Below are 16192 nucleotides of genomic sequence, written 5' to 3'. Positions count from 1 at the left end.
TTTTTGAATTGACTGAGAGTCTTTGTAGTATGAATGCAAAGAGTGGGGATTCTTGAGTCAAAATAATTGTTTTCAAATCTCAGTGTTTCAATTTCCTACCTTAGTGACAATATGTAAGTTACTGAACTTCTCTTAGCTTTCCTATTCCCATCTGTGAAAGAGTGATAATAATTTATAGGCCTATGGTACAGATGAATAACAAAATATATGTGAAAGTGCTGACATTTTATAATGGATATTGAATGAATGTAAAAATGAAATAACTGGGACAAGGCAAGTATAAAGAGAACCAGACGATGATAGTCCCTAAAGGGCTTTTTTTCCACTTAAATAAGAAAACACGTGTAAAGTCACTACCACAGTGTTCAGGACATGATTGACTATCAAGGGATGTTAGTTCCTCCTTTGCAGAACATTTGCAGTTACATCTTTGTTTGGTGTTCCAAACTGTAAACATGTTTATGTATTCTTGTGTCAACATTCAATAACCAGTTGCCTCACTGAATGCTTCTTAACATTAGTTTGTATGCATATGACCTGGGAATGTTGTTAAATGTAGATTCTGACTCAGGAGGTCTGGGATGGACTCGAAAATTCTGTATTTTCAAAAGTCTCACAGCCAATTCCTATAAAGTTGGTCCAGTTGAACAGCAAAGCCTTAATAGGCCAGGTGGTATCCTCTCTTTGTTCCTTGCATTATCTGATTTCATAAAGCTTATAGTGTAAAGATGGTATTATTTTACACATTTTACAAATGAGAAAGTTTTAACCCACAGAGGGTTGATGAACGAAGATCATTGAAACCAATCATTCTGCCGTATTTCTTATGCTACCACAATCCATTTTTTTTTTGTTGTGTAGCTATTCTCTCATTTAGTTATCATATTCCTTTAAGTTAATAGTTATCAAGTTTCCTTTTATACTTACTAAAGTTTTTTAAATTTTTAATATTATGGATACATATTATACATATTTTTGGGACACGTGATATTTTGATACAAACATATAATGTGTAATAATCAAATCAGAGGAATTGGGATATCCATTGCCTCAAGCATTTATCATTTATTTGTGTTAGGAACATTCCAATTCCACTCTTTTAGTTATTTTGAAATATATAATAAATTATTGTTAACTGTAGTCACCCCATTGTGCCACTGAATACTGGATCTTATTCCTTCTAATTATATTTTTGTACCCATTAACCATCCTCTGTTTGTCCCCTTCCTCCCCATTACTCTTCCAAGCCTCTGAAAACTGTTATTCTATTCTTTAGCTCTATGAGTTAATTTTTTATTTAGCTCCCACGTGTGAGTGACAACATGTGACATTTGTCTTTCTGTGCCTGGCTTATTTCACTTAACATAATATCCTCCATTTCTAAATATGTTGTTGCAAATGACAGGATTTCACTATGGAGTTTCCTCCAAAAACTAAAACTAGAACTGCTGTACGATCCAGCAATCCCACTACTGGGTATATATCCAAAAGAAAGGAAATTTGTATATGGAAGAGATATCTGCACTCCCATATTTATTGCAGTGCTATTCACAGCAGCCAAGATATGAAATCAGCCTAAGTGTCCATCAACAGATGAATGGATGAAGAAAATGTGGTGTATGTATACAATGGAGTATTATTCAGCCATAGAAAACAATCCTTTATATCCTTTTATATCTTTATCACTATCTCCCATTCTTTTCCCGATCTTTGCTCAGGTAATATGTAGCTTTGGTTTGTCAGTATCCCCATGTTTAACCCTGTCAGAGACAACTCACCCTCAACGGAGCCATCTTTAAGTGGCAAAATGATTGAGAGCAGTGAGGCAGATTTTGATATGTATTTGGTATAATTAATACAAGCTAGTTTTGTAAATCAGAACTCCTTTCTAGCTCTCTGGAATGAGCTGTCAAATCCTCTCCCCAAACCAGTGAGGAAACAGTTGAGCTAAGAACCATCAGCTCTGGAATACCAATTTCCATGGTTCTACCACAGGGAAGCCCTGCCCCGCCAACTGGGGTATTTTTCTTCCCCCTCACTATTTCCAGCTTTATATCAGAGGATGCAGTCCCATTGCTTTTCATCCCCCGAGCCTTGTTGATAGTAAATTATCTAGAATAACACTGTGTTGCTGCATGCTTCTGTTATCTTTGCCTCAGTTACAGCACCAGGCTCCCCTCCCATTCCTGGGGCACACCTCCCATTGCTGTCCCAGTTATTTGGAAGCAGCCAGTGTTTCCATGCCCCGGGTTAGGTTTGCTCTTGTTTCTAATATCCCGCTCTTCTTTTCTCCCAGCTTTCCCACAGCCAGTGCCATAGAGATATGGTTTCTAGCCCATTTCTAGAACCTACTGTTGACAGGAACATGTTCATAATTTCTTTTTTACAAAGATTATTTGAGAATAATGAGAACATCTTAATCATACTCAATGACTCAATGTATAAATGATGAATTTATTTTAAAAAACAGTTAAACATAACATAATCATAAAAATATTGAAGAAGAGTGAGGTTAGCTTGGGTCGTTGGTCTCTTTTTTCACGAGGAGATGATGAATGTTCTTGAGCCCAAGACAACTAGCTGGTCAAAAATTTCAGGACTGCTGATTTGCTCCCCTCCCTCCCTCCCTCTCTCCCTTCCCTCCTGCCTTTCCTTCCTTTTTGTCTCTTCAGTCTTCTTATGTGTGTTACAGTGTACTTGCAGAATCCCTGCAGAGGGATTCATCATTAAGCTATCCATATATAGTATGAGTGTTTTTAATGTCAATAAGTACACCACTTCGCCATCACTTAAATTGGTGCTTAACTATGTACATAGCTATGCCAAAATTAATTAACTAATCTTCAGATATGGCACATTTTGATTCCTTCCCAACTTGTTTTGCTGTTACAAGTCACGGTGGTCCTTGGCCGTGCTAAGATCTAAGCAACTGCTTTTCAGTTATTTCCTGCTTCTTTGTCCACCTATTTGCCTCCTCAATGAATGCTTGCAGGTGTGGGTTCTCCCTTTTAGAAATCCATCACCCAATGTGGTATTCAAATACTCTGGGTAACTTTGTTATAGTATGGTAAGTATTGTGCTTCAAAACTTGGATTTTACCTGTTTGCTTGCTGTGTGACCTTGGACAAGCCATGTAATATGTCTGTACTTCAGTTTCCTCACCTATGACATGGGGATAATAATAGTAGCTATCATATAGTGTTGTTGTAAAAATTAAGGAAATGATATATGTAAATAGCACAGAAGAGTGTCCAGCATTTAGTGCATGCTTAATATTGGCTGTCACTAATGATGAGAAGCTTGCTTTGTCTTTTTATTCATACTATTAAACCTAAATTTTTATGGAAATATGGCTACAGAGAGAGCTTTTTTTTTTTTTTTTGGCAAGGAATATGAAGAGCTGAGAGGTGAGTGTGGTGGCCTCAAGAGGGTAAAGCACATATTAGGAAATGTGGTCAGTTCTGATTATGTGGCCAGATATCAAAATTTCTAATATGATGGAGTCGCTGAACCAGGACACAGGCTGTCAGAGGTATTTCATTAGCAGTCAGTTCGGCTGAGATCTGTATAGTCACCAAACATCAGACCATCACCTACCATCAGCAAGGTTGTGTGTTCAGACACACTTAAATTATTACAGTATTTCTTGTTACTGAATGGTGTGCATTTGTTTTCTCTTTCCCTTAGGATTCTTTTTTCTTCTTTCTTCTAGTGTAAGTAGAGAATAAGGAAAGTTCTTGTTGACTTGGGCTTGTCCTAAAAAAGACTTTATTGTACTCACTTGACCTTCTTAGTGAGCCTTTTCTGTAAACAGTTTTCCACTGTTCAGCAGAGTTCTGGCAGCTGGGAGACCCCTCAGAGGGAGCAGGGACTAGGTATAAACTTGGAAACTATTTTGGTAGATAGGAAAATGTGGGGAATTTTGGGTCATTTGTTCACTCTCAACTACTAGAGGAGTACAACAAAAACATCTGAATTAAGCATTTTTCTGCATTTTAATTATTAGACCAAGTCCTTGCTTGATAAGAAAATAAACCCAACAGTAAATCAAATGTATGACAGAAAGACCAGGCATGTTTCTTATCTCTGTGTTCTCAAGTGCTGAAAGCAAAACAGTATGTCAAAAGGCTGATCTTCATTCTTAGTTATGTACTAGACTAATCGAGTCCCAGAAAGAGTAAGGCGATCAGTCCTTTTACTTAGGCAGAAGTTCTTGCCTATTTCTTTGGATTATGTCCCTGATCCTCCTTGTATCCTACACTGTTGCTGTGTGGAACAGGAACCTTGATGGAATAGCCAAAGCCTAGTGCATGTGAGCAATCTACGAGTGGTCCAGCTCATCAGCAGGCTTGTATCTTACGAAGTTTTCTTCAGAGCTAGGAGTCCACTTCAGCCTTCCTTCAGAGAAAGTTTCCTAGAATGTATACTTGTGATTAAACTATACGGAAGTTGTTTTAAAAAGCAAGAAGAAAGAACTGATTAACCATTACTTCCAACTTAATATTGTCTGCTAGAAATTTTATGGACACTGGAAATTACAAAGTGCTTTCATTCCAGAGAATGAGTGTATATTCTAGAACCCACAGTGAATTTTGAAATTTCAAAATTTCTGTATGTATTCAGGGAAAATACAAGTAGCTAAACATTACTATTTTTTAAGCCTCATTAAGTCAGAATTGTAGATCAAGGCCTCATCATGGGTTACAGAGGAACGTAGCTGTATGAATATGTCACCTCAGTGTCCATCAAGAGAGGAATAGTACATCCATAGTATGGAATATTATATAGCCATTAGAAATGAAATACCTCTACTGTATATGCACTGATGGGGAAGCTCATCTGCCATAAATTATTTAGAAATATAATGCTGTAAAACATTATTCAAAATGTGATCTCATTTTTGTAAAAACAAAAAAAAGTATAAATGACTATATAGATATAGGTATCTGCTTCATTAAGAATAATATATTTCAACTGTTAACAGTGGATTTCCCAAGGTATCAAAATTAAAAAAAAAAAAGTTGGGGGGAGATGGTGGCAGGGGAGTGGGAGGAGCTTTTACTTTTTAATTTATTCACATCTGTATTGTTTGGAATTTTGTTCATAAATATGTATTTTCGTAATACTTTACATGATTTTTTTAAAAATGTATCAGGTATAAATCTCTCTGTATATCTAGTGGTTTCAAGCTCTAATCCAAAAGGAAACACAGTGTCAATCAGCAAATAGTGCAAATGACAAGTATCTCTTCACCTAAAGAAACTCCTTAAAAGTAACAGTATAAATTGTCTCATGCTTGTAAATATATAGCTGTCACATGTCACAGATTACAAGAGGTAAAAATGAAATCCAAGGCTGTTCTATGATAGAAATCATTACATTTTATCTGAGTGGGCTGATAGTAACAGCAGAAGGGAAATGTGTATATACAGTTTTAAAAGATGCTGAAAGTATGCAAATATTTTCATAATAGTACTAGAAAGATATGCTGCTGCTGTATTATAATACCAAGCATCATAGATACTGATTGTCATCCTTACACCTTCCTTATTAAGAGTTCCATCTCAACATAGAGGGGAACCATGTCCATGGCAGTGAATTCAGTAACGTGAACATATTTGTGTTGAGAACCTATTGTGGGGGACTGGAAGCACAAAGATAAATAAGAGCCAAGAATTTCCCTCTGATACAAAGTACTAGAATGCTACATGGGCACATGGTGCTACAAATAGAGTAGGACTTTTTTTTTTTTTTTTTTTTTTTGAGTCAAGGTCTTGTTCTTTTGCCCAGGCTGGAGTGCAGTGGCACAGTCTCGGCTCATTGCAACCGCTGCCTCCTGGGTTCAAGTGATTCTCCTGCCTCAGCCTCCTAAGTAGATGGGATTACAGGCACGCGCCACTTTGCCTGGCTAGTTTTTGTGTTTTTAGAAGAGATGGGGTTTCACCCTGTTGACCAGGCTGGTCTTGAACTCCTGACCTCAAGTAATCTGCCCACCTAGGCCTCCCGAAGTGCTGGGATTACAAGTGTGAGCCACTGTACCCAGCCAAACTAGAACTTTAGAATAGAGTGGTTGGATGGCCCCTCCAAAAGGAGGTGTTTTGTTTTCTATTTTGTTTTGTTTTAGGATAGGAAAAACAAAATGATTGTAAGCAGAGAGGAAAGAGTTGGTATAGAGAGGAGATGAAGAGATGATTAAGGGAAAAGAGGTAATTAACAAGATAAGCCCTGGAAGAAGCAGAGAGAGAGCCCAGGGGAGAGACTGGCCTTGGGAAAGAGGAAGAATATCATCCAGAATCTGTAAAAGCAGGAAGAGGGCCTGAGCAGTGAGGCAGAGATACTCCGAGACGAAGGACGAGGAAACAAAGGAGTCTGTATGACTTTCTCCATCTGGTGAGAAGTGACTTTATTGACAGTGAGTGAGAGTAGTGGTAGGTGTAGGGGCTGTACAAAGATTCGGAATAGGCACTGTGAAGAACAGAAGATCACCTGGAATGATTAAAAAGATGGTGGGGCATCACTGAGGTGCCAGCTGAGGCTGAGTTGCATGAGTTTTTAGTGAAATTAATTTAAAATACATTCTCGTTACTTTTTCTAGCAATGCAGCAGCCAGGCACAGGGGCATAGAAATTCAGAGTGGCTAGAATGGATGGGCTGTAGAAGTCAAATGATTTCTGTATTGAAAGCTTCATAAGAAAATTCACTGGAAATTAGTCAAATAATTGCTTCACTACAAATTTCACTTTGTCAATGTTTCTTTTCCCTTAATTTGTATAGTCAAATCTGTACTTCTGTAAAGAGGTAGGAACAATATCCTGTACTTTAAATGTTAACCAACTAGATACTGCCATTAGAATTTCTAAAACTTCTAGCTCACAGTTGCTTCTCATACATTATGTATTTTTAGGCTGGAAAAACTAATAACATCCTTTTTGGAAGACCAGGATCCAGAGAGTAGGTTAGAGGTTGGCGCGGATATGCGTAAAGTTCATCACTGTTTTCATCATTTAAAGGTAAACTTCAATGTTTCCCCAACAGAAGCTATTTTCAGCCATGTTCAAGCTGCACAAAAGCTTTTCTAGTTGACCAATTCTTGGAAGGTTAGGATCCAGCATTGCATGTCCAGAAAATGGTATAACCTTTGAACCAATAGTATGGCTATCGCTGAGTTTCTTCAGAGATTGTATCTTACTTGCCAATAAATAAACTCAGGACATGGACTTCTAATTCTTTTGCCAGGAATATCTACCTTCTACACAGAGTAGTTTCATATTTTTTTAAAAAAAGTTCTTTTCAAACTATATCAAGAGAATTGCATTCTGCATTTTTTCAGCAATTTGATATACTCATATGATATTTCAGTTCTTCTCTGCCTTAGGTTTCAATTTTTATAATGAGGAGCTGGGAATATAATCACTTTTACTTTTAGCTTGCTTGTATTTTTGCATACTTCATTAAGATAGTAAACATTTGCTGTGAGTTACTAAGGGCCAGGTATAGATAAGGCAAAGTTTAATAAGCAAGTCATGGGGATGACAGATGTTGTAAAGAATAATCACAATACATGATAAGTACTAGAATAAAAGTGTGAATTAAGTGGAATGATGTATAGAGAAAGGGAAAGGAGTCCAAGAGGAGATAATGTTGAGCAGGCATTTCCCAATTTAGGGAAGAAGAGATAAGATAGGGGAGAGGGGGATGAGGAGGGAAGAGGGAAAGAAGGCAGGTAGAAGGCAGAAAACATGCCAAGCCAAAAAAGCAACTGCATCACAAAGACAACACACCTGCATCATGCAGGTCACACATGCCTGATGTGTGCAGGGAATTGTTAAAGGAAAAAGAGTCAAAGAAACGAAGAAATTTGGACTAGAGATATGGATACTAAGCTCTGATTTTATCTTGCAGAAACTATTGAATGACAAGAAGATCTTTGGAAACAATACAGTCTCCAATACAGTCTCCTCTGAAAGCAAAGACCAAGACTGTCAAGAACCATTAAAAGAGGAAGAATATAGAAAGCTACGAGATATTCTAAAACAGAGAGATAATGAAATCAGTATCCTTTCTGAAGTGATGAAGAAACTTCCTCTCTCCTGGTTTGAAAGGGGTAAACAGCTGTCTTTCCTGAGCCACGTGGCTGAGCTCCCCACCCAGCTTCCATTTCACATTGCTTCTTTCCATTGAGAAGTCAAAGGTCCCTTCAAAGTATTTCAACTAGTGAAAAAGAGTTTCTATAAAAGAAGAAGATGCATTTGTTTTTATCCTGATATAGTTACTCTTGCAGGGAATATTTCAGTTTATTTCAAAGTATGAGCCTTTTTACACCATCTTTTAACATTAATTTTTTAAAATACATATTTTTGGCTCCTCTGTTGTGTTCTTTTTGTTTTAGCCCTGAGCCAGTAAGTTAGCTGGTTATCTTTAGCGAGCTGACCGGACACCAGGCTGACCACAGCCTCACCATGGCCCAGAATTTGTGGCTGGTGCGTGGGTGAAACTCAAATGATGGCTGAAAAATGACAAATGGTATTTAGCTTATGAAGAGCAGAGATTGATTTAAATGTAACTTTTTATTTAAAAGCCAGATCTACTGCTTTGAGTTCCACTTACAAATGTTCCCAAATTTGGAAGTGAGTATAGATGAGTGTTCAAGATAGAATTCTTTTTTTTAGCTAAACTGATCAGTACCAAATAAGATAGAATTCTTATTGGCTCCAGGAGGCAGTGTATCTTGGGTGCTGAAAGTGATAGTAGCCCATGGGAGCATGTGTTGCCTCCAGTTGTAGACAAAGTGGTTACTTCTAAGGAGCCCTGTGGGGCTGGGTGGACCTCGGGCTTCCCAGATATTTCTTCAGTATTGTTTCTTATTTTATCTTTCAAGCTTCTTGTAAAAAGATTTGACATTTTCATTACGTTTGCAGAATTTAAACATGCACAAGAAATCCTTTCGGTCAGTTCTTTATAAACAGATATTTTTGTTCATTTTTTTAAATTACTAAAAGATACTTTAGCTTCAGCTATTTATGCAAAATGCATGAAAATAGTCTACATAAAGGAAACCCAGTAATAAAGAGGTAAGAACAAACTAAATGGGAGGTAGGCATGTTGCCTGATTAACTTCGGTCTTTAATTTTTCTTGAGTATTAGCAGACCCTGCGTGTCAGATTCAAGTGAGTTTTAGCTGACCAGGGAACAGTAGGTTCAGCTGAGAATCCCCCTGGCACGCACACACAAGCCTTCGTCCGTCAGTGCTGCCCACGGTGTTATCACCCTCGCATTCCTTTTCCTTCCTCTTACACCATCCATCTCCAGGCATGGTCTCAGCCTAGACCTCAGTCCTGGCCCCAGCCCCAGCATGAGCTCTGTTTCTTTTCCTGGCCTTGATCCTAGTCTAGGATCTTCTCCTTTAAATACTCCTACCAACTTCTTAATCCCCTTCTGGGCTTATGAATATCTGTGCATATAGGAAGGATGAAATGAGATATGACAGAGAGAGAACAGTCCAAGCTTGTTCCTGTATGTTTATTTTAAAAGGAGAGTGAAAGAGAGATATCCATCACCTCCCCTCCTTCACTGTGGTGAATCCAGGCATCGCCGTTCATGTGAGGCTACCCTAGCTTCTTTACTGACTATTAGCAATTCAAACAGGGCTCCCTCCATCTGAGACTCTTATTCAAAATGATAGTGTATGGGAGTCAGAGTGGAAAGAATACTGTACTTCAATTCATACCTGGATTGAAATCCTAGCTCTTCGTTTATTAGCTCTGTACCTACTCAGTGACGTTGCTTTCTACTCTTCAGGAGCAGGACCATAAGACCTGCTGAGAAAAGCCCATAAATGCTCTGAGCACTGCAGAGTGTGATGTAATTGGAGTTATGACTATGAAGACAATGAGTAAGCTCAGAAGAAGGAATAATAGCAGCTAAGATTTAATCCTCTCAAAGCTGTGCTTATCAAAGACCAACAACCAAGAAAGCCTCCTGAAATCTCATAGTTCCTCAGAGTCGGGTTGGTGGATGTTTTCATATCTTTCTTTGTAGAAGGCAGAAGGCTAAGACTGTGACACAACAAATGCAAAAGATATGGCTTCCAGGATATAAAAAAAGTATTTATAATTGAGTTTATGAAAGACAGTAATGCACCCCAAATTACTGCGAACAACATCAGATCTTTTTGGAAAGAGTGAAAATGATGTCCTGTCGGTGACATCTTCAGCTTGAATAAAGTTCACACACCCCTTCACAAAATATATGACAGGGGGATTCATGACCCAGCAAAGTGCTTGGCACAAAGGCCATTCCCATAAATGGGAATGGGGAGGACAAGAAGACAGGGGAAAGGTGAGAAGAAGGAAGGCAGCACAGAAGATAGATTCGTATTGTGATCTTTATGAAATGTACGTCAGAACGCATCATTATTCTGATTCAGATCTTCAAGGGGCTTCCCATGATACTGAGAATGAAACCAAACTCCTTGTGCTGGTTTATAAGGGCCTGGGGGATCTTGCCCCGCCCACCCCACCCCCTCCCCCACGGACCGCATTTCTCATGCCTCATCCCACGCGTGCTAGGTTTCAGTCACAGTTACTTTCTTGTTGTTCTTCTAACACGAGGTTCCTCAGCCTTGGCACTATCAACATTTGTGGCTGGATAATTCTTCATCTCGGGAGCTGTCCTGTGCATTGCAGGATGTGGGATCACAGGACTGCAGCATTGGGAGCCACTGCCGGGCCTGTTTCTCTTTAGGGATTTCATCATCTCCTCTGCATAGATGTTATTCCTCTGGCTGGTTTTTCTTATGGCTCAGATCTTACCTTAAAGGTCACTCTTAGGCCTTTTGTAGCACCCAATATAGAGCAGCTGCCCAGTCACCCTTGACCTTCTTCACATTAGGTATCTGGCATTCTGACATTGTGTGTGTGCGCATGCATGCATGTGTGAGACCTCTTTCCCCAGTAGGATGTCTGCCTCATGAGAGCAAGAAACTAGTCTGCCTTGTCATTGCTCTATACCGATGCCTAGAACAGGGCCTGGCATCTATAGCACAAGCTCCAACAAATATCACTGAATGAGTGAGTCAGTGGATATTGCCATCACAGTGTGTGAACCAATGGAAGTGTATGATGACATTGGTAATCAGTTCCATACAAAGAGGAGCATCGTGTTGGGGCAGAGCCCTGTTCTTCTCTGTCGTGTTAATTCTTAGACACTAAGAAGCTGTGAGCATTTTTGGTAAGTACCTGTTGTTTTGGGGCAAGGAATGGAAGCCACATCAGAGAGAGCAAAACTGATTATGCTTCCAGAAATCACCAACTGGGAGTTAAAGCTGAGGAGGAAGGTAAAGGTCATATGACTTCGTGCTGCTTGTCCAAGAATAAATATCATCTGGATACCTCTCCCCCTTTCTAAGTAGCAGTGCTCTCTCTCTCCCACACCAGACCACATTTAGACTCCCATTTTAATGAGTCTTCTCTAGCGATGCAAAGGCATTGAATTCATCTTACCCCATATGCAGTTAGAGTTCTGAGATTCTCAATAGGGGTTATAGTCTTTCCGTTTAGTGGATTGGACAAAAATCTCTTAGAGTTCTAGGCATCTTGAACCCAGAATGAACAGTGAAGTGGGGTAGAGGGGAGTGGTTTTATCCTTTATCATCAATGGTCCTGGCATATCTCAATGACCCACAAAAGGTGCATTTTAAAATGATATGTCTATGCTAATAATTTGCTGCTTTTCAGTTCCATTTGAGATCAAACATTAGTGGCTTAAAAAGCCCCCATCTAAATGTACTCTACATAAGCATGTGTTGGGCTTGGGGTGCTCTGGCTGCATCTTTGTCACTGCACTGGCCACCAGGATGAAGACAGCTGATCTTCCAGCTGGGTGGGTTTCGCCATTCTCCCGCTCAGCTCTTCTGCTGCCTCCTGAGCAGGTGCGTGCTCAACCAGGGGGCTAATACGTATACATAGGCTATGTAAGTAAATTCATCTTTTATCTGGGAAGATGTATACATAGCCTATTGTCTACTACTATTCAGCCTTCATTTGACTTTTTATAAGTGCTTTCATGAGATTGTGAAGACGTACCTGGTTTACACCCAGAACATTTTAAAGACCTTGGGTTTGCTAATTTTTCATATAATGGTGCTATATTGAAAGAATGTCCCCTAAATTGTCCATAACTATATATGGGGCTTCAGGAAGTTGAAGCCTTCCTTCAGTCAGTCTTTACCACATGATAAATAGCAAATGTTAGGGACATTAATGACACTTAGGACATTTGTGTTTTGATTACTATAAGCTAGCATCAGTCATTCAGTCCTTAAGTCAAGCTTCAGATATCCTGGTCAACATGTTAAAAAAAGAAAAGAAGAAAGCTCAGGAGGCTCTCCACTTGGCTGGCATGGATAGACGTGAATTCAGACACTCCCAGAGCCCACCCTTCCCCCCGGGAAACCCAGAAGAAGGTCAAAGGATGCGACTATCCTCAGCTCCCTCACAGGCCCAGGACTTCAGCATTTTGGGGAACAGATCCAGTTTGCTCCACAAGAAAACAGGTCAGTTGACTAAATTTCCAATATTTCTCATTGTCTGTAATGGATTTCGATGTAGCACCCTTTAGTTTTAAATGTATCAGGATGAAGGCTCACACAATTTATTTGTTATAATTATTTTTTATAACTATCAATTATCTTAAATTAAATACCAGTTGCCCAAACTGATGACTGAACTGAGAGGAACCCAGTATGAATTTTCACAGAATTCAGTGGTAGAATAGATGGGTTCAGGATAACAGTAAAAAAGTTAACTTTAGAGAAAGGGAACAAATAAGATCCAATATTGCTGATATGATGATGATGCAGTGTTTATTTCTAAATTCAGATGAACTATCTGCAGGAAAACTATCTAAAAATATTACCGGGCTGGGCACGGTGGCTCACGCCTGTAATCCCAACATTTTGGGAGGCCAAGGCAGGCAGATCATGAGGTCAGAAGTTCAACACCAGCCTGGCCAATATGGTGAAACCCCCATCTCTACTAAAAAATACAAAAATTAGCCAGGCATGGTGGCGTGTACCTGTAGTCCCAGCTACTCAGGAGGCTGAGGTAGGAGAATGGCTTGAACCCAGGAAGTGGAGGTTGCAGTGAGCCAAGATCAGGCCACTGCACTCCTGCCTGGGCAACAGAGTGAGGCTCTGTCTCAAAAATAATAATGATGATAATAATATTACCACATCCTTAAATGACAATAAATTAATAAAAATGTGTCAGATAATAGCATTTGGCGGGGTTGGGCCAACTCAGAGGCACCTTTCCTGTTTCCAGCTTTTGAAAGGTGTGTCAGTGTCCTGCTGCTACAGACTGTGCTGGGAGCCGAAGTTCGTTTGCGTATGTTTCTATTAGGCCAGCAGAGCATGATGTGCACTCAGGTGACTGATGCCTTTCCCTTAAAGACATTGAGGAACCAGACCTATGGAATGTCCTAGAACAAATGGGTAAAGCCCTTCCCTTTTTGATAACATAAGTTGAAACTTTTTGGATACACATGTGTTGGAATGGACTACCTGACACGCATGGTTTTCTGAAGGATTCAGCCTGGGAATAATTAAGCAGTATGGTGCTCACTAAGAAGCACATATTTTAGTTAAGACAAGATTGAGAAGCATGGAAATATATTTTGTAACATTACAAATCTTTATCTCTTAATTCCATATCTCCTTGCTTTGAATATTTTTTCAGCAACACAATAGAATGAACTCAAAATCCCAGGAAACCAAGCATGCTGTTTTTACCATTTATCATGATGGCAGTAGACAATGAAGATCCATAATTCTTCCCTGTGATAGTTTTCTATACATCTTTGCTGGTTGGGAAAAGGGGGCCATCTGGATTGCTGAATTCAATGATTTATTCATTTATTCATTCCTCTTTTATTCAACAAACATTTATAGAGCACATCCTTTGTTTTAGGCATAGTGCTAATTAGTATTATTATGGCCACAGCTTACACAGTCCTTATATACATCAGGTACTATTCTAAATTCTCTTCCTGGATTAACTCATTTAATCTTTATCCTATAAGTTCTTGTTTTATTCCATATTACAGAGGAAAACATACATGGACAAATACAACCTCTGACCTCAGTATGTACAGATTGACAGGGAAGAGAGCCACTGAACAACCGATTACAGAAGTACATGTCTGTGTTACTGAGAAAGCACATACTAGGAACCCAACCTCCAGTTAAGACCAGAAAAATCCCAAAAGTGGGGTGAAGGTAGAAATGTGGCTAGAAGGAATATTGCAAGCAGAGAGAATCAATGGCATGGATAGATTTCCAGGCCATTGTGGTGGAAAGGAGCATTTTAGGAAGTACAAAAGCCAGGTGTGGTTAGGATCTGGGGAGTAAAAGGCTGGGAAAACAGGTTGATTGACATGGGCAGAAAGGACTAACAGAGGACACTAAGACTGCATGACCAGTTAGGAGGCTATGGCAGCAGTCCAGGCCAAAGGACAGAGATGACAAGAGAGAGGCAGGGGCATCAGAAGCGTTTATGAGGTCGAGTGGACAGGGACCCGTGGCAGATTGGATGTTGGGGGTTAAGGGTGAGGATTGGCCCCCAGGTGTCTGGGTGGCTGGTGAGGCTTTTCATGGAGACAAGGAACAGTGAGTGCCTTCCCTGGCCCCACAATTTCCCCAATTGACATTGTTGGTTATAGAGAGCATGGGATTGGCATGTCTGCTGAAATAAAATCGGTACTCATGTTAGAACCTCATGGCTTATGATAGAAGGGGACCTCTGTTTACTGGCCTTTTCCAAAGACACACACTATTGTACCCATGCATAAATGGTCTCAGATATCACTGCCCAGCCCCTTGTTGTGTGCCAGGCCTTTTCTATTTCTATGTCTTCTTGCCCACACCATCTCCCTTCTCATAATTCTTCTTCCCCACAGCATCTTATAATCTCTCTCCCTCCTTATAATTATAGTCAAGACTTTCAGTAACTCTTTTCCTCCCTTGATATTGCTATTGAGACAGACTAGAGTTTTGTTTGGAGAATGAATAAAGTTTACTTGAATAGAAAATCACTGAAAAAATAATGGAAATTTTTTGTAAAGTCCTAATACAAATGAGGTTAAAGTTTTGGAGAAGAGCCTTCTATTTGAAAGGGTTTTTGAGTTGTTTTCGCTGTCCTTGGATATAGTTCTACCAATAACTTTAAACAGAGGTAGGCTTACAAATGGAATGATAATGATCTCACCATTTGGGGGAGGGATTGATTAGGGATTTTTTTTTTTTTTTTTTGGCAAAACTACACATAGGATGAAAATTGTTGTGGATGAATCGAGGCGGCAAAACAACAGGTAATGGGATAGTTCATTACAATATTTAATCACTACAATTCTAGGAGCTGATCAGTCTTTATTATTCCATTGTTTTATACATAAGAAGCTTGTATAAACTCAACCAAATATAAAAAAATTAATAAGTATGTTGTTTTGAAAGTATTTCTGCCTTATGTCAGTGTTAACGGTTTCTATTAACTGTTCCCAGGGCTGCCTCTAATGCAGAAAGTAAGTAAATCTGACCATCTCTGAAACTGTTGGGAAACTGTCTCCCCTTTGACAACCCTCTCCCATCTCCCATTCACCTCCACTTTACCACTTCATGCTGAAAATAACCCCCTTCAAATTAGAAAATGAAACCGAATTCATGGGTCCCTAGAGAGCCCTGCAGTCATTGCGCAAGCAGCCTGACATGGCCAAGGAAGGTTAGGGGCTTTGGGGCTTTTTGTTGTTGTTTTGGAGTTTAAATGTCTGTTTTGGTTTCGTTGAAATAATGAGAGGGATTGTTCCGCTCCACAGTTTGCAAAGAGTTGTATTGTTCGCTTTAAAATCGGAGGAGTTTAAGGGTTGGAGTTTTTTAAAATTTTCTTTCTGTTTTAGTTTTCTGACTGCCTGTTCTAAATAGTCACCTGGAACCAGTCAGTGTTCTGAGAGCCCTGATGACTCACCACCTCCTTTAACTCTTTGAGATGCCACCAGAACCCACTCATCACAGATGATGCCATTGGCATTCTAAAAGGTGAAATGAAAGCCAAAGCTGTAGCCTGGAGGCTCCAGACCCTTATCTCCTACTCCATGAGAATTTGTTGAGTCCCTGCTGTGTGCATAGAAAGGCCCAGGGTGC

At 39.5% G+C, this 16192-nt stretch overlaps 1 protein-coding gene across 1 annotated transcript in view; it reads left to right on the top strand.

Annotated features, from left to right (window-relative positions):
* The window catches only part of KIF6 (kinesin family member 6), a 382690-nt gene that overhangs the window by 171215 nt on the left and 195283 nt on the right, over positions 1–16192 (top strand). The window contains exons 11-13 of the mRNA XM_033217053.1: positions 6905–7010; positions 7903–8053; positions 12335–12553. Of these exons, the coding sequence (XP_033072944.1) occupies positions 6905–7010; positions 7903–8053; positions 12335–12553 (476 nt within the window). The remainder of the gene's footprint in view (positions 1–6904; positions 7011–7902; positions 8054–12334; positions 12554–16192) is intronic.

The sequence above is a fragment of the Trachypithecus francoisi genome, unplaced genomic scaffold (genome assembly GCF_009764315.1).
Source record: "Trachypithecus francoisi isolate TF-2019V2 unplaced genomic scaffold, Tfra_2.0 Lachesis_group10, whole genome shotgun sequence".
Taxonomy (NCBI): Eukaryota; Metazoa; Chordata; class Mammalia; order Primates; family Cercopithecidae; genus Trachypithecus; species Trachypithecus francoisi.
This window is presented reverse-complemented; position numbering and strand designations above follow the sequence as displayed.